We start from the raw sequence: 24439 nt of genomic DNA on the forward strand, positions 1-24439 counted from the left end.
CGTCATATATTATAACACCTTTTTCTTCTTCTTCTTTAAAAGGTTGCTTTCGACTTGCTCACCAAATCTATCCATCCCAAAAAAAATTCCATCTCTTATAGTGCCTTTTTTCTACATTCCCTAAACTCTCCTGCACTCCATCCTCCCTCCAGCGTCCTTAAACGTATTTTTGACTCGAAGGTCACAAGAAACTCATTTTGCAATAAATGTTCGTTTCCCATTAATCGTACACTTTCTAAAATCCAATCTCACCCCTCCCCTCCAAATCTTCCCCATAACCCCTCCCATCCAAATCTTCCCCATCACCCCTCCCCTCCAAATCTTCCCCCTTGCCACTCCCCTCCTAATCCTCCCCATCACCCATCCCTTTCAAATCTCCCCCCTTTCCCCTTCTCTCCTAAATCCCCCCACACCCCTCCCCTCCAAGACTCCCCCTCGCCCCTCCCCTCCTTGACTCCCCCCTCACCCCTCCCCTCCAAATCTCCCCCATATCCCATCCCTTTCAAATCCATCCCCTTGTCCCTTCCCTCCAAAACTCCCCCCTCACCCCTCCCCTTCAAATCTCCCCACCCTCATTTCTTCTCAATTTCCCCCCTCTCACTCCCCCTCCTCAAAGCGTCCTCCCCACTTCTTCCCTATTCCAACTCTCACCTCCATCTCCCCCAACCTTCTGCCTCGCTCTTCCCCCTCCTCAAATAACACCTCATTGTGCCTCACCCAATCACCATCAAACCTTTTGTCTGCCCCATCCTTCCCTTTCTCCGAGCTATTCTGAAATCTCTGACACACCTTCAACAGCTCTCCCTACCTCTTCCACCTCTTCCACATCTTACCCTACCCCTCCTCCCCCCTGTTCTGTATCCGATGCTCCCCCTTCCTCTTCATTAACGGTATGGACCTCAAACATCCGGGGCCTTCGTTCAAACTCAACTGATCTCTCCATACAGGTTGCTTCTGTCAAACCAGACGTGATCTGCTTAACAGAAACTTTCCTCCTTCATGATGTCTCTGATTCCTTAGTATCTCTCCCGGGTTACTCCCTCCTCCGGTATGATAGACCTGAGCCTCATCCTGGAGGTGGGGTTGCTATCTTTATCAAAAACTCTCTTCCTCACTCGCCCTGCACTGCACTCTCTCCACCTCACCACCAGGAATACCTCTGGCTACGGCTTCCCCTTCGCTCCCACCTCTTGTTCATATGTGTGTTGTACCGTCCACCAAACAGTGATGACTCCATCTACATCTCGCTGTCTGATAATATGGACCAACTTCTGTCGACTCATCCTAACTCTCTCTTCCTCATATGTGGTGATTTCAATTGTCACCATGCCAGTTGGCTGGGTGTGGGTACCCCTCTCACCAGCCATGGCTCCTCAGCAAAGGACTTCTGCGACTCACTGGGACTGACACAATCTGTCAATTTCCCGACCGGATCTCAGTCAACGGAGCATCTTCTCTTCTGGACTTGGTTATGACTAACTTCCCTGAAAATGTCTGCTGCTCTTCTTCTGCTCCAATCAGCTCATCTGATCATGTGCTTGTTAAAGTGGACATCTCTCTGACCATTCTCAGGGAGCCTCCTCAGTGTCGACGAGTCTGGCATTTCACTCAGGCCAACTGGCATGGTCTTCAAGCAGCCATCAATCATCTGGACTGGTCTCCCATCTCTACCACCTCTGACATCAACTCATCCTGGGAATTCTTCCAAAGTAAATTGCTCTCTCTCATGCACAGATTTATCCCATCTCGTCTTTAGTTGTCATACCCTTCCACCCGTCCATGGTACGCGGAATCTTGTGGTGAGGCTGTTGCCCAGAAACAACTTGCCTTCGTCTCCTGGAAAGCAAATCCAACGGAAGGAAATCTCATTTCCTTTCACAAAGCCCGAAACAAGTGTGTGTCTACCCTCAGGAGAGCCAGGAAACAACATCTCTCCGTTCTCAAGACCGAACTCTCTTATCTGTCTCCCTCTTCCAAATCCTGGTGGCGTCTGGTCAAATCTGTTTCTGGTGTTTGTTCCCCCTCCATCCCCTCCCTTACCTCAAACGGCTACACAGCTGACTCCTAACGTGAAAAAGCTGAATGCCTCAACTCTGTGTTTGCCTCTAAATCTTGTGTCCCAAACCCATCCCTCTCTGTACCCACCATACCCAGTCGTACCCAGCTGCTCCTGGACTCCGTGTCCTTTCCTCCTGACAAGGTGGAAAAGTTTCTGTCAACCCTCGACTCTGATTCTGCAACTGGACCTGACGGCATCAGCCCACGGGTCCTAAAATCCTGTTCTTCCGCTCTTTCACTCCCTCTCTCTGTTCTCTTCACCCTCTCTTTTGCTCAAGGTCAACTGCCATCTGCTTGGAAATCAGCCAACATCACCGCTTTGCACAAAAAAGGTGCAAAAACAGATCCTAGCAACTACAGACCAATCAGCCTTCTCCCAATTATCAGCAAAGTCATGGAATCCATCATTGCTTCTGATATGAAATCTTTCCTCTTCTCCAATGGCTTGATCTCTGATCATCAATTTGGTTTCAGACCAGGTCACTCTACTCTGGATATGCTGCTTCTGCTGTCTCAACAATGGATGGAGGTCCTCAATGCCAAACAGGATATTAGAGCTGTCTCCCTTGACATATCACGTGCCTTCGATACGGTCTGGCACCCCGCTCTGCTCACCAAACTCTCCTCCTTTGGTATCCATGGAAATCTCCACACATGGCTGGCGGACTTCCTCTCTCGTCGTAGTCAACGTGTGGCCCTGAATGGGTTTCTCTCATCTCCTCTTCCTGTTCAGGCCAGAGTTCCCCAAGGCAGTGTTCTGGGCCCTGTGCTTTTTCTGGTCTTCATCAATGATCTCTCTGACTCTCTTGAAAATCCTCTCTATCTCTTTGCTGATGACTCCACTCTCTGCCGCTCCATTCCTCATTCGCCCTGCACTCTCTGCAGACCTGGACAAAATCACAGACTGGGCAAACAAGTGGAACATGTCTTTCAATCCTGACAAATCTCACACTCTTACGATGTCTCTCCGAAAAGACCGACTGGACAACCCTCCCATCTACTTTCTGAATAATCCTCTCCAAGAAGTTCTGTCACTCAAGCTTTTGGGTCTCACTATCTGCCATGATCTTTCCTGGGAAAACCACATTTCCAAGCTGGCCTCCAAAGCCAGTCGCCGACTGGGCATCCTCCGTCGTGCGAAGTCCTTCCTTGGCACACCTGAGCTCCTCACCACATACAAGGCTTTCATCCGCAGGTCAATGGAATACTGCTCTCCCCTCTGGGCTGGTGCTCCTGCCTCACACCTAGCTCATCTTCACGCTGTTGAAACCAAAGCGTTCAGAATCATTGGAATCTCCCGCGATGACGCTATCTCCGAGGGCCTTTCACTTACTCACCGCAGGCAGGTTGGTGGTCTTGCCGTCTTCTACCGACTCCTCTCCGGCCTTGCTCCCCCAGCTCTCTCTGGGCTCTGTCCCGCAAATATTCCTACAGATCGCACAAGATCTGTCTGCAACCCTCTTTTGGTTAAACTGCCAAAATCAAGACTCTCTGCTCACCTTCACTCCTTTATTCCTCTTTTCTCCCGCCTCTGGAACAAACTCCCTCACTCTCTTCAATCCCACTCCTCCCTCAAGGTCTTTAAAACGGCTGTTCACCACCATCTCTTATCTTCCCCAATCCATAACCTTGATCTTTTCTACCCCCGCTAATTTCACCCCAAATCCACTTTTTTGAGGTGACTTTTGTCTTCTTTCCTGGAAGTCCTTGGTGTCCTTGCGTTTTATACCTATCCTGCCTCCCCCCCAGGCCCTCTGCCTCCCACACATCTCCCGATGTCCCTGCCCTCAAATGTTGTGTTTGTGTGCTTCCTCCCCTTCTCTCCCCATCTTGTCGACCGCTCCCATTTTTATATACTTTGTTTGCTTGTTTGTTTGATTTGTATGTTTGATAAATGTTAGCTCTTTCACAAGCCTCGACTCTGTATACAAAAAAAAAAAAAATTTTGGGACATAAACAAATATTTAAATCCTGATGTGAAGTTCCGTATGGTTGGGTGGACCCAATTACCAATTCAAAATCGTAATTGTATTCACTCAATTCTAATCATCAATTGATACTTGAATAAAACGATTAACACGATTAACGTTTAACAATTTAACATTACGATGGAATGACGGTTTTATTGGGATGTTATCAAACCCGCACATTGCCGTCATCTGTCCACTTCCGCATTCGCGGCAGGTTCATAATTCTCATCAAAATCTAAACAGTATTTGTAGAATTTCAACAAAAGCCACATCACTGTTCATATCGGTAAATATTATTCCATCGTGTTTGGAAAAACTGGAAAATTGGAAAAACAATACAGCCTATTTTACTCCAGGGGGTCCCAGGATTACCCACCCAAAATATCGTTGCGATTGATTCAGCCGTTTTTGCGGTACCTTTGAACGGACAGACAGATGGACAGACATTTGGTGAATCATAGTGAGACGAGCGGTAACCCGTGAAAATCACGGGCATAAATAGTGTTATTTGTATGAAAAGGCGTAGCATGCCTCTCGAGTCGCTGCGCGTCTGGCAAACATCGGGACGTCTTCTTCTCCTCGGTATCAAGTGCAGCGTCTCACTGTGCGTAAAACAAAATGGCGCGTGTTATTCAAAACTTTTCACTGATTTTTCAGCTTTTATTCCACACTTATAGACATTTGGAGACATAGGTATGCTTATATGGAAGGGTTAGTCATAACTACATAGTATCACACATATCATAGGGTGACAGGAGCAATAGCTGGAGAGAAGTTCCGATTACAAACGTCAGAAATAAGCGTTTTAATGATAAAGATTTGTTTTTTTGTTTTTTTTGTTTTTTTTGTGTGTACAAGATCGAGGCTCGTGAAAGAGCGAACATTAATCACACAGAAAGACAAACAGACACATGAAACAAATAACATCGGGAGCGGTAGACAAGATGGGGAGAGAGGGGGAAGGACACAAACACAACATTTGAGAGCAGGGACCGAGAGACATGGAGACATCGAGAGATCTGTGGGAGGGAGAGGGCTTTGGGGGGGAGGCATGGGAAGGGGGGGGGGGGGGGGGGTGGGAGAGGTATAAAACATATGGACGCTGCCAGGACTTCCAGGAAAGAAGTTGGAATTTCAAGCAACGTGGATCTGGGGTGAATTAGTGGGGGTAGAAAAGATCAAGGTTTTGGATGGGGGAAGATAAGAGATGGTGGTGAACAGCTGTTTTAAAGACCTGGAGGGAGGAGTGGGATTGAAGGGAGTGTGGGAGTTTGTTCCAGAGGCGGGAGAAAAGAGGAATGAAAGAGTGAAGGTGAGCAGAGAGTCTTGATTTCGGCAGTTTAACCATCAGAGGGTTTTTTTTTGTATACTGAATCGAGGCTCGTGAAAGAGCTAACATTTATTCCACAAACAAATCAACCAGACAAACAAAACATACAAAAAGAGGGAGCGGAAGACAAGATGGCGAGAGGAGGGGAAGCACACAAACACATCACCCGAGAGCACCACAAGATTCAGTGGACCATGGACGGGAGGAAGGGTAAGACAACTGAAGGCGAGATGGGATAAATCTGTGCATGAGAGAGTTCAGTTTGCTTTGGAAGAATTCCCAGGAAGAATTGATGTCAGAGGCAGTGGAGATGGGAGACCAATCCAGACGATTGATGGCTGCTTGAAGACCGTCCCAGTCGGCCTGAGTGAAATGCCAGACTCGTTGACGCTGAGGAGGCTCTCTGAGAATGGCCAGAGAGATGTCCACTTTGACAAGCACATGATCAGAAGAACCGATTGGAGCAGAGGAAGAGCAGCAGACATTAGCAGGGAAGTTTGTCATAACCAAGTCTAGAAGAGAAGATACTCCATTGGCTGAGATCCGGGTCGGGAAATTGACAGATTGTGTCAATCCCAGTGAGTCACAGAAGTCCTTTGCTGAGGTGCCATGACTGGTGAGAGAGGAACCCACACCCAACCAGGTGGCATGATGACAGTTGAAGTCACCACATATGAGGAAGAGAGAGTTGGGATGAGTGGATAGAAGTTGGTCCATGTTGTCAGACAGTGAAATGTCGATGGAGTCATCACTGTTTGGGGGACGGTACAGAACACATATGAACAAAAGGTGGGAGCGGAGAGGAAGCCGTAGCCAGAGGTACTCCTGGGGGTGAGGAGGAGAGAGGGCAGTGCAAGGAGAGTGAGGAAGAGAGTTTTTGATAAAGATAGCCACCCCACCACCAGGCCGAGGCTCAGGTCTATCATACCAGAGGAGGGAGTAACCAGGAAGAGATATTAAGGAATCAGAGACATCTTGAAGGAGGAAAGTCTCTGTTAAGCAGATCAAGTCTGGATTGTCAGAAGCAACCTGTATGGAGAGATCAGTCAGGTTTGAGCGAAGGCCCCGGATGTTTGAGGTCCATGCCGTTAATGAAGAGAGAGGGGGAGCATCGGGTACAGGACAGGGGAGGGGAGGGGAGGAGTAGGGTAAGATGAAGGATGAGAGGGGGAGGTAGGGAGAGCAGTTGATAGTGTGTCAGAGATTGCAGAAGAGTTCCAAGAAAGGGAAGGATGAGGAGGATGAAAGGTTTGATGGTGAAGGGATGAGGCACAGCGAGGGGTTGTTTGAGGGGGGGCAGAGGAAAGTAGAAGGTTGGGGGGGTGGTGGTATGAGATAGAAGGGAGACGAAGTGGGGAGGAGGCAGCTTTGAGGAGGGAGAATTGAAGAGGAATGGTATGGGGGGAGATTTGAATGGGAGGGGTTGGGGGGAAGTTTTGAAGGGGAGGAGTGAGGGGGGAGTTTAGGAGGGGAGGGGCAAGGGGGGAGTTTAGGAGGGAAGGGGCAAGGGGGAAGTTTAGAAGTGGAGGGGCAAGGGGGGAGTTTAGGAGTGTAGGAGCAAGGGGGGGGGATTTGGAGGGGAGGGGCAAGGGGGAAGTTTAGGAGGAGAGGGGCAAGGGGGAAGTTTAGGAGGAGAGGGCAAGGGGGGAGTTCAGGAGTGGAGGGGCAAGGGGGAGGATTTGGATGGGAGGGGCAAGGGGGGAGTTTAGGAGGGGAAGGGCAAGGGGGGAGTTCAGGAGTGGAGGGGCAAGGGGGGAGTTTAAGAGTACAGGGGCAAGGGGGGAGTTTAGGAGTGTAGGTGCAAGGGGGGGGATTTGGATGGGAGTGGCAAGAGGGGAGTTTAGAAAGTGGATGATTAATGAAAGACGAACATTGATAACAACTTGGGTTTGTTGTGATTTTCAAGTTAGCAATCCGATTCAGAACGATGGAGGAGGGGTGGAATGAATGTGAATTTAGACCATGTGGTGAGGGAGACGTATAAGATATTGAATTTCTTTTTTTTGAAGTGGAATTAGTTGGAGAGGAAATTGAGAAAAGCCTTTTAAATAGGAAGAAAAACAGCGTGTTGTAATATACCACTGAATAAAACACTGAAGGGGAAAGGTTAAACATATTTAAATAATATTTAAACAGAACCGTGAGCAATCTTATATGCACAAAATACCAACGGGGGGAGAGCCTAGAGGGACCTCCACGAGTCACGTGAACAGGGCAAACGGTGGATGGCAAGGAGATAATGGGGGCGGGGCCAACAGCACACCTGGACAGAAAATACAGGATGAGACAACAGTACACGTGGAGAAAGGAAAACTAAATGTTTTTGGGTTTTTTTTGTTTGTTTTTTTTTGGGGGGGGGGGGGGGTGGGGATTTAGAACGTTAGACAGAGTATTATGTTCGGGGTAGAAGGGAAAAAACTAAGAGCCAAGCAAAACACGCTTAAGTTAACAAACACCGACGGGGGTACAACTACAAGGCCGCACACGAGGAGCAGAACACGATTAATTAATTACGAGTTACAGGAAAATCAAACCAAAACTAACTATAATCAAACAATAACGCACGGACGATAAAATAACGAGATGAAATTTGATATTAAAATGTCTGATGAAGATTGACGATTTTGTGACGTTGTCCTTTGACCTTTTGACGAACTTATTAATTTGTCTTCTCCATATTATCATAATAAAGCTATGTTGAACATTTGATGACAAAACTCAAATGGTAAACACGTTACGGCCTGGACAGACACAGACACACACACACACACACACACACACGATTGCAAACCCCTGTCTCCAGCTGAATGGGGGACGTGCTAATAAAATACCATTTATGAAGGCAAACGTTTGCAGAACGAGAATTTGGTGATATAAAATGCGGAATACATTCCTCTCCCCTCTTTCTCACATCTACCCTTCATCCTTTCTGCGATGCCTCAGAAAACAGGAAAGGATGAAGATGCATAACAAAGGGATGATGGTGGAAGAAAAACAACTGTTCCACGGGACAAGCCCAAATCACATCCCAGCCATTTGCCTGCAGAACTTTGACTGGCGCATCTGCGGCACAAATGGCACCGTGTACGGAAAAGGTAAGATTTGCTTCTCGTCACCATTTATACTCCAAACCATTAATCCAAAGAAAGTGTCAGTTGACCAGATATGAAATGGATCATTTGACAGTTCATTTTGTTGGTATCGAGATCACTACCCACATATTTTGTCCTGACTACCCCCAGGAAGCTACTTTGCACGTGATGCCGAATATTCGGATGCCTACACAAAGGACGATGCCCGTGGGTGTCGGTTCATGTTCCTGGTGAGTGTCCTTGTGGGACAGTTCACAACGGGTTCATCAACTTACTTACGTCCTCCATCAAAGCCTGGATCATCTTTGCTTATGTACGACAGCTGTGTTGACGATGAGGGAAACCCATCCATCTTTGTAGTGTTTGAGCGTGATCAGATGTATCCAGAGTACATCATTGAATATGTGCACGTCGTAAAGCAAGCTACTGTACATACCCAAAATCCACTTCGTTACACCCCAACTCAAACTACCTCCGTTATACCTAGGCCAACGCTAACAATGGCCAACATGGCCAACACAACCAATGGCCAACACAACCAATGGCCAACACCAACGGGTTGGCCAACACCAACACCAACACCAACACCAACACCACACCCAACACCAACACCACACCCAACACCAACACCACACCCAACACCAACACAACCATGGCTAACACCAACACCCATGACTAATCTCCCAGCAAGTACATCTCAGATTTACCAAAACAATGGTACATCAACACACACAATCCAAGCATCAACTCCCTCCATCAGGCCAACACCAACACCCATGACTAATCTCCCAGCAAGCACATCTCAGATGTACCATAACACTGGTACATCAACACACAGAATCCAAGCATCAACTCCCTCCATCAGGACAACACCAACACCCATGACTAATCTCCCAGCAAGCACATCTCAGATGTACCATAACACTGGTACATCAACACACATAATCCAAGCATCAACTCCCTCCATCAGGCCAACACCAACACCCATGACTAATCTCCCAGCAAGTACATCTCAGATTTACCAAAACATTGGTACATCAACACACATAATCCAAGCATCAACTCCCTCCATCAGGCCAACACCAACACCCATGACTAATCTCCCAGCAACTACATCTCAGATGTACCATAACACTGGTACATCAACACACATAATCCAAGCATCAACTCCCTCCATCAGGCCAACACCAACACCCATGACTAATCTCCCAGCAAGTACATCTCAGATGTACCATAACACTGGTACATCAACACACATAATCCAAGCATCAACTCCCTCCATCAGGCCAACACCAACACCCATGACTAATCTCCCAGCAAGTACATCTCAGATGTACCATAACACTGGTACATCAACACACATAATCCAAGCATCAACTCCCTCCATCAGGCCAACACCAACACCCATGACTAATCTCCCAGCAAGTACATCTCAGATGTACCATAACACTGGTACATCAACACACATAATCCAATCATCAACTCCCTCCATCAGGCCAACACCAACACCCATGACTAATCTCCCAGCAAGTACATCTCAGATGTACCATAACACTGGTCCATCAACACACATAATCCAAGCATCAACTCCCTCCATCAGGCCAACACCAACACCCATGACTAATCTCCCAGCAAGTACATCTCAGATGTACCATAACACTGGTACATCAACACACATAATCCAAGCATCAACTCCCTCCATCAGGCCAACACCAACACCCATGACTAATCTCCCAGCAAGTACATCTCAGATGTACCATAACACTGGTACATCAACACACATAATCCAAGCATCAACTCCCTCCATCAGGCCAACACCAACACCCATGACTAATCTCCCAGCAAGTACATCTCAGATTTACCAAAACATTGGTACAACAACACACATAATCCAAGCATCAACTCCCTCCATCAGGCCAACACCAACACCCATGACTGATCTCCCAGCAAGTACATCTCAGATTTACCAAAACATTGGTACATCAACAAACATAATCTTGAGATTATGCTTGAGATTGAGATTATGATTATGCAACATTACAATGACATTATGCAACACACAACCAAGCTTGAGACATGCACACAGCAAATACAGTATCTTGTATATAAAGTACAGTGAGATGAGTTTGAAGACAGTAAGTACAGTAGCTCGTATATGAAGTACAGTGAGACAAGAGTTAAGCCAGCAAATACAGTATCTTATATATAAAGTACAATGAGATGAGTGTGACAGTATCAAGTACAGTAGCTCATATATAAAGTACAGTGAGATGAGTGTGACAGTATCAAGTACAGTAGCTCATATATAAAGTACAGTGAGATGAGTGTGACAGTATCAAGTACAGTAGCTCATATATAAAGTACAATGAGATGAGTGTGACAGTATCAAGTACAGTAGCTCATATATAAAGTACAGTGAGATGAGTGTGACAGCCTGACCTGTTGCATAATCATTATTTTATATCTCAAGCATGTCTCTCAAGCTCTCTCATCAACTCCCTCCATCAGGCCAACACCAACACCCATGACAAAATCTTTCAGCAACTTCATCTCAGATGTACCAAAACATTGGTACATCAACACACACAATCCAAGCATCAACTCCCTCCATCAGGCCAACACCAACACCCATGACTGATCTCCCAGCAAGTACATCTCAGATGTACCATAACACTGGTACATCAACACACACAATCCAAGCACCAACTCCCTCCATCAGGCCAACACCAACACCCATGACTAATGTCCCAGCAAGTACATCTCAGATGTACCATAACACTGGTACATCAACACACACAATCCAAGCACCAACTCCCTCCATCAGGCCAACACCAACACCCATGACTGATCTCCCAGCAAGTACATCTCAGATGTACCATAACACTGGTACATCAACACACACAATCCAAGCACCAACTCCCTCCATCAGGCCAACACCAACACCCATGACTAATCTCCCAGCAAGTACATCTCAGATGTACCATAACACTGGTCCATCAACACACAGAATCCAAGCATCAACTCCCTCCATCAGGCCAACACCAACACCCATGACTGATCTCCCAGCAAGTACATCTCAGATGTACCATAACACTGGTACATCAACACACACAATCCAAGCACCAACTCCCTCCATCAGGCCAACACCAACACCCATGACTAATCTCCCAGCAAGTACATCTCAGATGTACCATAACACTGGTCCATCAACACACAGAATCCAAGCATCAACTCCCTCCATCAGGCCAACACCAACACCCATGACTGATCTCCCAGCAAGTACATCTCAGATGTACCATAACACTGGTACATCAACACACACAATCCAAGCATCAACTCCCTCCATCAGGCCAACACCAACACCCATGACTAATCTCCCAGCAAGTACATCTCAGATGTACCATAACACTGGTACATCAACACACACAATCCAAGCACCAACTCCCTCCATCAGGCCAACACCAACACCCATGACTGATCTCCCAGCAAGTACATCTCAGATGTACCATAACACTGGTACATCAACACACACAATCCAAGCACCAACTCCCTGCATCAGGCCAACTGCAACTCAAAAGTCTGATCGGTGCAGCCTACAATAGCAAGAAAATTTCAGCACACAAGGTAAACAGGGTGAACAGTAAAATTATTCATAGCTTCAAATGGTCCCCGAAAAATATAGAGTAAATCAAGTTAACTAAAGTAATGAGAGAGTGAGGAAATATTCATTGTTTTCACTTTACAATCATTTTTTCGATTTCTCATTTCGTGTCTTTGTCGCTCAGCTTTGACCAGATATTGATAAATGTCACATAAAACATTGCACTATCCCAATATCGGAGCAACTGCACGTTCAGTTCTGGATTACGCTCGTGCCTTTGTCTCTCTAGCGGCATTTCAAGGTGTCCGTCCCATTGTAGTTTTATTGGGTTCAATTCAAGGTTCTGTGCTTGCCATTATTATCTCCGCCACCGAAGGTGGATGGAGGTTATGTTTTCACCCCCGTCTCTCTATTTGATTTGTCTGTGAACAAGACATCTTAATAAGTTGTGGATGGATACAGACAAAATTTTGCAGACAGGTAGTGTATATGACAAGGACGAAATGATGAAATTTTGGTGAAGATCCGGATTCGGATCCGGTTAGGATAATTTTTGAAGTGATTCTTCAACATTGAGAGATTGGGCCAAAAGTGACATAGAGCATGATATCGCTAAAAGTTATGGACGAATTTGGACGAAACTTGGTGGACCGATTGGGTGTGTGACAAAGACGAATCAGTTATATTTTGGTGAAGATCTGAATTTGGATTCGGATACGATAAGAAAAATTTTCGAGTGATTCTTCACCATTGAGAGATTGGATAAAAAGCGATATATAACATGATATTGAAAAATGTTATGGACGAGTTATGACAAAACTTGGGGGATGACTTGGGTAGGTGACAAAAAAGCCGATTAGATTTTGGTTCAAGTCCGAATCAAGAACCGGCTTATCAGTGGGATACAAAATGTACCTGGCGGAGGGATACTACTACTTCATGTCGAGTCAATTTCAAAATCATAATTTTATTGAGGAATTTATGAAACCTCCTACCTACCTTACGACATCCGCATGGATCCCAAAACGTTCTACAAAAGGTTTGGCAGGGCTAGCCCCAAAACTGAGGGAGTAGTTACGGGACACATATATACTAGCTAGTATATCTAGAGTATATATACATATATACATATATACTAGTACTAGCTAGGCTCGGCTCGCTGCGCTCACCACACCAAGCGTCGTTACTGAGGTGCGGGCTTATTTTAGCTGAGGATAATGACTGTACCTGAGTTGCTGTGTTGTGTTGTACCTCACAACCACGAAATTAAAAACACCTCACAGCCACGAAACATGAAATTAAAAGCACCTCACAGCCACGAAACACGAAATTAAAAGCACCTCACAGCCACGAAACACGAAATTAAAAGCACCTCACAGCACCGAAACACCGAATTAAAAGCACCTCACAGCACCGAAACACCGAATTAAAAACACCTCACAGCCACGAAACACGAAATTAAAAACACCTCACAGCCACGAAACACGAAATTAAAAGCACCTCACAGCCACGAAACACGAAATTAAAAGCACCTCACAGCACCGAAACACCGAATTAAAAGCACCTCACAGCACCGAAACACCGAATTAAAAACACCTCACAGCCACGAAACACGAAATTAAAAGCACCTCACAGCCACGAAACACCAAATTAAAAGCACCTCACAGCACCGAAACACCGAATTAAAAGCACCTCACAGCCACGAAACACGAAATTAAAAGCACCTCACAGCCACGAAACACCAAATTAAAAGCACCTCACAGCACCGAAACACCGAATTAAAAGCACGTCACAGCCACGAAACACCAAATTAAAAGCACCTCACAGCACCGAAACACCGAATTAAAAACACCTCACAGCCACGAAACACGAAATTAAAAGCACCTCACAGCACCGAAACACCGAATTAAAAACACCTCACAGCCACGAAACACGAAATTAAAAGCACCTCACAGCCACGAAACACGTAATTAAAAACACCTCACAGCCACGAAACACGAAATTAAAAGCACCTCACAGCACCGAAACACCGAATTAAAAACACCTCACAGCCACGAAACACGAAATTAAAAGCACCTCACAGCCACGAAACACCAAATTAAAAGCACCTCACAGCCACGAAACACGTAATTAAAAACACCTCACAGCCACGAAACACGTAATTAAAAACACCTCACAGCCACGAAACACGAAATTAAAAGCACCTCACAGCCACGAAACACGAAATTAAAAGCACCTCACAGCCACGAAACACCGAATTAAAAACACCTCACAGCCACGAAACACGAAATTAAAAACACTTCACAGCCACGAAACACCGAATTAAAAACACCTCACAGCCACGAAACACCAAATTAAAAACACCTCACAGCCACGAAACACGAAATTAAAAGCACCTCACAGCCACGAAACACGAAATTAAAAACACTTCACAGCCACGAAACACCGAATTAAAAACACCTCACAGCCACGAAACACCGAATTAAAAACACCTCACAGCCACGAAACACGAAATTAAAAACACCTCACAGCCACGAAACACCAAATTAAAAGCACCTCACAGCCACGAAACACGAAATTAAAAACACCTCACAGCCACAAAACACGAAATTAAAAACACCTCACAGCCACAAAACACGAAATTAAAAATACCTCACAGCCACGAAATTAAAAACACCTCACAGCCACAAAACACGAAATTAAAAGCACCTCACAGCCACGAAACACGAAATTAAAAACATCTCACAGCCACAAAACACGAAATTAAAAACACCTCACAGCCACGAAACACGAAATTAAAAACATCTCACAGCCACAAAACACGAAATTAAAAACACCTCACAGCCACGAAATTAAAAACACCTCACAGCCACAAAACACGAAATTAAAAACACCTCACAGCCACAAAACACGAAATTAAAAACACCTCACAGCCACAAAACACGAAATTAAAAACACCTCACAGCCACAAAACACGAAATTAAAAACACCTCACAGCCACAAAACACGAAATTAAAAATACCTCACAGCCACGAAATTAAAAACACCTCACAGCCACAAAACACGAAATTAAAAGCACCTCACAGCCACAAAACACGAAATTAAAAACACCTCACAGCCACGAAACACGAAATTAAAAACATCTCACAACCACAAAACACGAAATTAAAAACACCTCACAACCACAAAACACGAAATTAAAAACATCTCACAGCCACGAAACACGAAATTAAAAACATCTCACAGCCACAAAACACGAAATTAAAAACACCTCACAACCACAAAACACGAAATTAAAAACATCTCACAGCCACAAAACACGAAATTAAAAACACCTCACAGCCACGAAACACGAAATTAAAAACATCTCACAGCCACGAAACGCGAAATTAAAAACACCTCACAACCACAAAACACTAAATTAAAAACACCTCACAGGCATGAAACACTAAATTAAAAACACCTCACAGCCACGAAACACGAAATTAAAAACATCTCACAGCCACGAAACACGAAATTAAAAACACCTCACAGCCACAAAACACTAAATTAAAAATACCTCACAGCCACGAAATTAAAAACACCTCACAGCCACAAAACACGAAATTAAAAACACCTCACAACCACAAAACACGAAATTAAAAACATCTCACAGCCACAAAACACGAAATTAAAAACACCTCACAGCCACGAAACACGAAATTAAAAACATCTCACAGCCACGAAACACGAAATTAAAAACACCTCACAGGCATGAAACACGAAATTAAAAACACCTCACAGCCACGAAACACGAAATTAAAAACACCTCACCACCACGAAATTGAAAACACCTCACCACCAAGTAATTCAAAACACCTCACCACCACGTAATTCAAAACACCTCACCACCACGTAATTCAAAACACCTCAACACCAAGTAATTCAAAACACCTCATCACCAACCAATTCAAAACACCTCACAGGCATGAAACACGAAATTAAAAACACCTCACAGCCACGAAACACGAAATTAAAAACACCACAGCACCAAGTAATTCAAAACACCTCACCACCACGTAATTCAAAACACCTCATCACCAACCAATTCAAAACACCTCACCACCATATAATTAAAAACACCTCACCACCATGTAATTCAAAACACCACAGCACCAAGTAATTCAAAACACCTCACCACCACGTAATTCAAAACACCTCACCACCAAGTAATTCAAAACACCTCACCACCACGTAATTCAAAACACCTCAACACCAAGTAATTCAAAACACCTCACCACCACATAATTCAAAATACCTCACCACCACGTGATTCAAAACCACCACCACGTTATTAAAAACACCTCACAGCCACGAAACACCAAATTAAAAGCACCTCACAGCCACGAAACACGTAATTAAAAACACCTCACAGCCACGAAACACGTAATTAAAAACACCTCACAGCCACGAAACACGAAATTAAAAGCACCTCACAGCCACGAAACACGAAATTAAAAGCACCTCACAGCCACGAAACACCGAATTAAAAACACCTCACAGCCACGAAACACGAAATTAAAAACACTTCACAGCCACGAAACACCGAATTAAAAACACCTCACAGCCACGAAACACCGAATTAAAAACACCTCACAGCCACGAAACACGAAATTAAAAACACCTCACAGCCACGAAACACCAAATTAAAAGCACCTCACAGCCACGAAACACGAAATTAAAAGCACCTCACAGCCACGAAACACCAAATTAAAAGCACCTCACAGCCACGAAACACGAAATTAAAAGCACCTCACAGCCACAAAACACGAAATTAAAAACACCTCACAGCCACGAAATTAAAAACACCTCACAGCCACAAAACACGAAATTAAAAACACCTCACAGCCGCAAAACACGAAATTAAAAACACCTCACAGCCACAAAACACGAAATTAAAAACACCTCACAGCCACAAAACACGAAATTAAAAACACCTCACAGCCACAAAACACGAAATTAAAAACACCTCACAGCCACAAAACACGAAATTAAAAACACCTCACAGCCACAAAACACGAAATTAAAAATACCTCACAGCCACGAAATTAAAAACACCTCACAGCCACAAAACACGAAATTAAAAGCACCTCACAGCCACGAAACACGAAATTAAAAACATCTCACAGCCACAAAACACGAAATTAAAAACACCTCACAGCCACGAAACACGAAATTAAAAACATCTCACAGCCACAAAACACGAAATTAAAAATACCTCACAGCCACGAAATTAAAAACACCTCACAGCCACAAAACACGAAATTAAAAACACCTCACAGCCACAAAACACGAAATTAAAAACACCTCACAGCCACAAAACACGAAATTAAAAACACCTCACAGCCACAAAACACGAAATTAAAAACACCTCACAGCCACAAAACACGAAATTAAAAATACCTCACAGCCACGAAATTAAAAACACCTCACAGCCACAAAACACGAAATTAAAAGCACCTCACAGCCACGAAACACGAAATTAAAAACATCTCACAGCCACAAAACACGAAATTAAAAACACCTCACAGCCACGAAACACGAAATTAAAAACATCTCACAGCCACGAAACACGAAATTAAAAACATCTCACAACCACAAAACACGAAATTAAAAACACCTCACAACCACAAAACACGAAATTAAAAACATCTCACAGCCACGAAACACGAAATTAAAAACATCTCACAGCCACAAAACACGAAATTAAAAACACCTCACAACCACAAAACACGAAATTAAAAACATCTCACAGCCACAAAACACGAAATTAAAAACACCTCACAGCCACGAAACACGAAATTAAAAACATCTCACAGCCACGAAACGCGAAATTAAAAACACCTCACAACCACAAAACACTAAATTAAAAACACCTCACAGGCATGAAACACTAAATTAAAAACACCTCACAGCCACGAAACACGAAATTAAAAACATCTCACAGCCACGAAACACGAAATTAAAAACACCTCACAGCCACAAAACACGAAATTAAAAATACCTCACAGCCACGAAATTAAAAACACCTCACAGCCACAAAACACGAAATTAAAAACACCTCACAACCACAAAACACGAAATTAAAAACATCTCACAGCCACAAAACACGAAATTAAAAACACCTCACAGCCACGAAACACGAAATTAAAAACATCTCACCACCAAGTAATTCAAAACACCTCACCACCACGTAATTCAAAACACCTCACCACCACGAAATTGAAAACACCTCACCACCAAGTAATTCAAAACACCTCACCACCACGTAATTCAAAACACCTCACCACCACGTAATTCAAAACACCTCAACACCAAGTAATTCAAAACACCTCATCACCAACCAATTCAAAACACCTCACAGGCATGAAACACGAAATTAAAAACACCTCACAGCCACGAAACACGAAATTAAAAACACCACAGCACCAAGTAATTCAAAACACCTCACCACCACGTAATTCAAAACACCTCATCACCAACCAATTCAAAACACCTCACCACCATATAATTAAAAACACCTCACCACCATGTAATTCAAAACACCACAGCACCAAGTAATTCAAAACACCTCACCACCACGTAATTCAAAACACCTCACCACCAAGTAATTCAAAACACCTCACCACCACGTAATTCAAAACACCTCAACACCAAGTAATTCAAAACACCTCATCACCAACCAATTCAAAACACCTCACCACCATATAATTAAAAACACCTCACCACCACGTAATTATAAATGTCTCACCACCACGTGATTTAAAAACACCTCACCACCACGTCATTTAAAAACACCTCACCACCACATAATTCAAAATACCTCACCACCACGTGATTCAAAACCACCACCACGTTATTAAAAACACTTCACAACCACGGAAACAAAAGATTGAGGGAGTCGTTAAGTGACAACACAGACACCGCCCAGATATGTAGATATATAGATAAATGACTGCACCTGAGTTGCCGTTTTGTCATGGTTTACACCAATCATAATTCAAACAATTATTTTGCACAAATGTATTTGTAACATACGTGATAATAACTATCATAAACAATTAAAGTTGAAAAAAAAAAATTTCCCCAAAAAAATCCAAAAAAGGAAAAAAAAGAAAATTGGAAAATTTTTCAAAAAAAATACCCTGAGGACATACCGACGGGAGAGAGATATGTGCATACCAGAAGTTTGGTACGATTTCACAAAAGTTTCAGGGAGTAGTTCAGTGACAAGACAAGACAGGGCAAGATAGACACTGCACAGATATATGTATAATATATATATATACATATATACATATATACTAGCTTGGCTCGGCTCGCTCTGCTCGCCTCACCACGCGTCTTTACTGAGGAACGGGCTTGTTTTAGCTGAGGATGATGACTGTACCTGAGTTGCTGTGTTGGCTTGATTTACACCAATCCTAATACAAATAATTATTTTGCACAAATTTATTTGTAGCGTTTGTGATATTACATTTTTATAGGCAATCTAGGTTGAAGATTTAGGTTGAAAAAAAAACGATTCAAAAAAGAACCCCTCCACTCATACATCGGGGAGGGGTAGGTGCAGACTGGAAGTTTGGGACGATTACACCTCACAACCACATCATTTAAAACACTTCACCACCACATCATTTAAAACACCTCACCACCACATCATTTAAAACACCTGACCACCACATCATTTAAAACACCTCACCACCACATCATTTAAAACACCTGACCACCACATAATTTAAAACACCTCACCACCACATAATTTAAAACACCTCACCACCAAGTAATTTAAAACACCTCACCACCAAGTAATTTAAAACACCTCAGCACCATGTTTTATTTGAGCTGAGGATAATGACTGTACCTGAGTTGCTGTGTTGTCATGATTTACACCAATCATAATACAAACAATTATTTTGCATAAATGTATTTGTCAAATACGTGATATTACATTTCATAAACAATATAAGTTGAAGACTGAAGTTGAAAAAAAACTTTTTTTCAAAAGAAATTTCAAAAAAATAAAAACATAATTGGAAATTTTTTCAAAAACAATACCCTTCGGACATACACACGGGAGAGGTAGGTGCATACCAGAAGTTAGGTAGGATTTCACAAAAGTTTGAGGGAGTAGTTCAGTGACAACACAGGACCAGACAGACTGCACAGATATATATATATATATATATATATACCCACAGGGTGTCCCTTAAGTCTGGAACCATAGGGCAAAATAAGTGATTCATAATTCTTTCGTTTAAGAATGATTTTTTTGTGTGACACGAAAGAAACGAAAAACAAAAGAAACTTTTTGCAAGAAACGAAAAAATCATGAAAAAAAATCATTCCACCAGCAGAAAGGCAAGGTGATGTCTCGTACTCGGAGATGCAAGGGTCCTCATTATTGCACCGAAGCCTATGATGCAGCATTATCCCACATTGGGTGCCAGCGAAGCCACAACAATGGCATCATTTGCCTCACTGCACTCTCCAGGGCATTCCTACGGAGGAATTTCCTCCTCCCCGTGGATGCCAACCTATGGGGATTGTCCGTGCTCTTATCCTTTTAAATGCTGAATGTCAAGCAAGGAAGCAGCACATACCATTTTTAAAGTCTTTGGTATGACTCAGACTTGGGTAGGGTTCGCAAACCTGCCAGACTTGGAGCGGACATTCCAGCCATAACCCCAGGTTGAAGTTGTCCGAAGTTGTTGAATAATGAAATTATTGAAGTCTGGTAGTAAATAATTGAAGTCTGGGAGCAAGTTGAATAAATAATTAAATGCAAGCTTATGTAAACTTGAATGATAAGTGTATTTTCATAATATTCCAATAACAATCCGTACGATCCTAAAAATATAATAAAGTTTGTGAAAATAATAATGTTCTGTAAAAAACCGAACATGTTTGTCACAAATCGTTTCCGAATGATGGTGCGGGTGGTGTATTATTCCAGTGTATACTTATGCACATGATTCGATATGAAACGAATTGTTTATTAATTTATGACTGCAATGCTTGTTCAATCAAAATGTTCATTTTAAAGTTGAGTGAAGTAAAAAGGTGACAAATCATAACATTGAAGTTCGACTTTCAGGTGTGGAAAGATCTCCAGGTTTCGGGAAATTTCTGATTATTGCCGGATATTGAACTATTTCAGGTGAAGGAGCAATTTCTACAACCACCTAGTAATTGTGAATTGTTTGTAGAAGGAGGGGGTTTCACAAATGTTCTTGCTCCAAGTATGTATTCATGTGCGCGGGGTAGAGGGGGAGAAGATAAAACAGTCGTCAGTTGCTTTCCTGTGTACAATGTTATGCCGGAGTGCAAAGTGTTTCGCTTTTGTTTAGATTTTAAATCAATGTAAGTTTGGACGACATCCGCCTTCTGCTTGGATATTCTAAAGTTCAGGAACCCTTACTTGGCTTTGTGAGTGTTATGCACAAAGTTGCTGAAGTCCATGTTTGCAACAGAAACTTGTTATTTTTCTTTACTGTGTTGAGCACAACTTCGTCATTTTATTGAAAAGAGAAATGCGGTCAAATCCCACGAGCAGAAATAATTAATATCTCGTGATCTGATTTAAATATTCCCTCATCCTTCAGATAGACAAGCAGCAGGCACACCCTCACCACTGCCTGCACCCTCACCACTGCCTGCATTTGCTACATCATCACTGCCTGCACCCTCACCACTGCCTGCACCCTCACCACTGCCTGCACCCTCACCACTGCCTGCATTCGCTACATCATCACTGCCTACACCCTCACCATTGCCTGCACTCGCTACACCCTCAACACTGCCTACACCCTCACCACTGCCGACACCCTCACCACTGCCTACACCCTAACCACTGCCTGCATTCGCTACATCATCACCACTGCCTGCACCATCACCACTGCCTATACCCTCACCACTGCCTGCATTTGCTACATCATCAGTGCCTACACCCTCACCACTGCCTACACCCTCACCATTGCCTGCATCCTCACCATTGCCTACACCCTCACCATTGCCTACACCCTCACCATTGCCTGCATCCTCACCATTGTCTACACCCTCACCATTGCCTACACCCTCACCACTGCCTACACCCTCACCACTGCCTACATCCTCACCATTGCCTGCATCCTCACCATTGCCTGCATCCTCACCATTGCCTACACCCTCACCATTGCCTGCACTTGCTACACCCTCACCATTGCCTGCACTCACTGCACCCTCACCATTGCCTGCACTCACTGCACCCTCACCATTGCCTGCATTTGCTACACCCTCACCATTGCCTGCACTCACTGCACCCTCACCATTGCCTGCACTCACTGCACCCTCACCATTGCCTGCACTCGCTACGCCCTCACCATTGCATGCACTCGCTACACCCTCACCATTGCCTGCACTCGCTACACCCTCAACATTGCATGCACTTGTTACAACCTCACCATTGCCTGCACTCGCTACACCCTCACCATTGCCTGCATTCGCTACACCCTCACCATTGCCTGCACTTACTACACCCTCACCATTGCCTGCACTTACTACACCCAAACCATTGCATGCACTCGCTACACCCTCACCATTGCCTGCACTCGCTACACCCTCACCATTGCCTGCACTCGCTACACCCTTACCATTGCCTGCACTTACTACACCCTCACCATTGCCTGCACTTACTACACCCTCACAATTGCCTGCACTTACTACACCCTCACCATTGCCTGCACTTACTACACCCTCACCATTGCATGCACTCGCTGCACCCTCACCATTGCCTGCACTCGCTACACCATCACCATTGCCTGCACTCGCTTCACCCTCACCATTGCCTGCACTTACTACACCCTCACCATTGCATGCACTCGCTACACCCTCACCATTGCCTGCACTCGCTACACCCTCACCATTGCCTGCACTTACTACACCCTCACCATTGCATGCACTTACTACACCCTCACCATTGACTGCAATTGCTACACCCTCACCATTGCATGCACTCGCTACACCCTCACCATTGCCTGCACTCGCTACACCCTCACCATTTCCTGCACTCGCTACATCCTCACCATTGCCTGCACTTACTACACCCTCACCATTGCCTGCACTTACTACACCATCACCATTGCCTGCACTTACTACACCCTCACCATTGCCTGCACTCGCTACACCCTCACCATTGCCTGCACTCGCTGCACCCTCACCGTTGCCTGCACTAACTACACCCTCACCATTGCCTGCACTCGCTACACCCTCACCATTGCCTGCACTCGCTACACCCTCACCATTGCCTGCACTCGCTACACCGTCACCATTGCCTGCACTCGCTACACCCTCACCATTGCTTGCACTTACTACACCCTCACCATTGCCTGCACTTACTGCACCCTCACCATTGCCAATCTTCTCTGCAAATTCACTCCACAAATGTAAGCAACTTTCTCAACAAATTCTTCACACTCCGATACCTGGTCGAAGGTATCTATTTGTTCTTTCAACCTCACAATAAATATCTTCATGTGAGCTGTTTCCTTCATCATTGACAACCGTCTGTTTCTACTATCCCTGATAAGGTCCATCCCAAGCGCTTATTGCACCATTTGTAATCTTCTATTTTGTTTAATTCCCCTTAGTCTGCCTTAGTCTGACCAACTAGTCTCTGCCTTACCCTGGATGCTTCCAAATAAAACAAATACAATTACCCGTTAATCTTTTACAAACACAACTGCAACCTTGAATGATAGCAGAAAAAAACAACACCTGACCCAAAATCAGGATGACAAATACAAAAAACAACAAAAGGTGAGCACTTGTGTTCTGCCATCTGGAACTCTGAAATACACGTGCGAACCTACATCTGGCAGGACTGTCAATCAATCGGAAGTTCCAGAAGTCTAAAATGACATTTAATTATTGTGGTTTTATGTCGTTTTGAGAAGGAAGAAAGGAAAAGGTTTTGAGGCAGGGTAGAAAGGGACTGGTTTAACGGGGGCAAACTTTTGCAAGACGTGGGTGAGGGAGGACGCAGAGCCTGTCAAACACATGGTCAACCTAAAGCAAACAAGAAGTGAGGTAAATCATTTTTGCTCAAATTGAACATGTGTATAAGGAGGGGATTAAAGTGAGGGTGGTGAATCCCTGGGGTGGGGGGATGTGGGTGGACACATGGGCAGTGGGTATGGGTAACAGTTGAAAAAAATAACGGGTAGGCCCAAATCTATCAGAGCCTGAGATGCCGGAACAAAATAAATAGAAGAGCATGAAAATGTTACATAGAAGGGGAGGAGGGGAGAGGGAGATCCAGACATTGTGTTAAGAATAGCATGGATCGGTGATTGAGTACGGGAGAATTACA

At 44.2% G+C, this 24439-nt stretch overlaps 1 protein-coding gene across 1 annotated transcript in view; it reads left to right on the plus strand.

The window, feature by feature from the left end:
* Positions 1-21583, plus strand: part of LOC144890731 (protein mono-ADP-ribosyltransferase PARP12-like) — a 128969-nt gene extending 107386 nt beyond the window's left edge. The window contains exons 13-15 of the mRNA XM_078772413.1: positions 8302-8453; positions 8601-8680; positions 20448-21583. Of these exons, the coding sequence (XP_078628539.1) occupies positions 8302-8453; positions 8601-8680; positions 20448-20660 (445 nt within the window). The 3' untranslated portion in view covers positions 20661-21583. The remainder of the gene's footprint in view (positions 1-8301; positions 8454-8600; positions 8681-20447) is intronic.
* Positions 21584-24439: the final 2856 nt, after the last annotated feature.

The sequence above is a fragment of the Myxine glutinosa genome, chromosome 1 (genome assembly GCF_964187855.1).
Source record: "Myxine glutinosa chromosome 1, kmMyxGlut1.1, whole genome shotgun sequence".
In the NCBI taxonomy this organism is placed as follows: Eukaryota; Metazoa; Chordata; class Myxini; order Myxiniformes; family Myxinidae; genus Myxine; species Myxine glutinosa.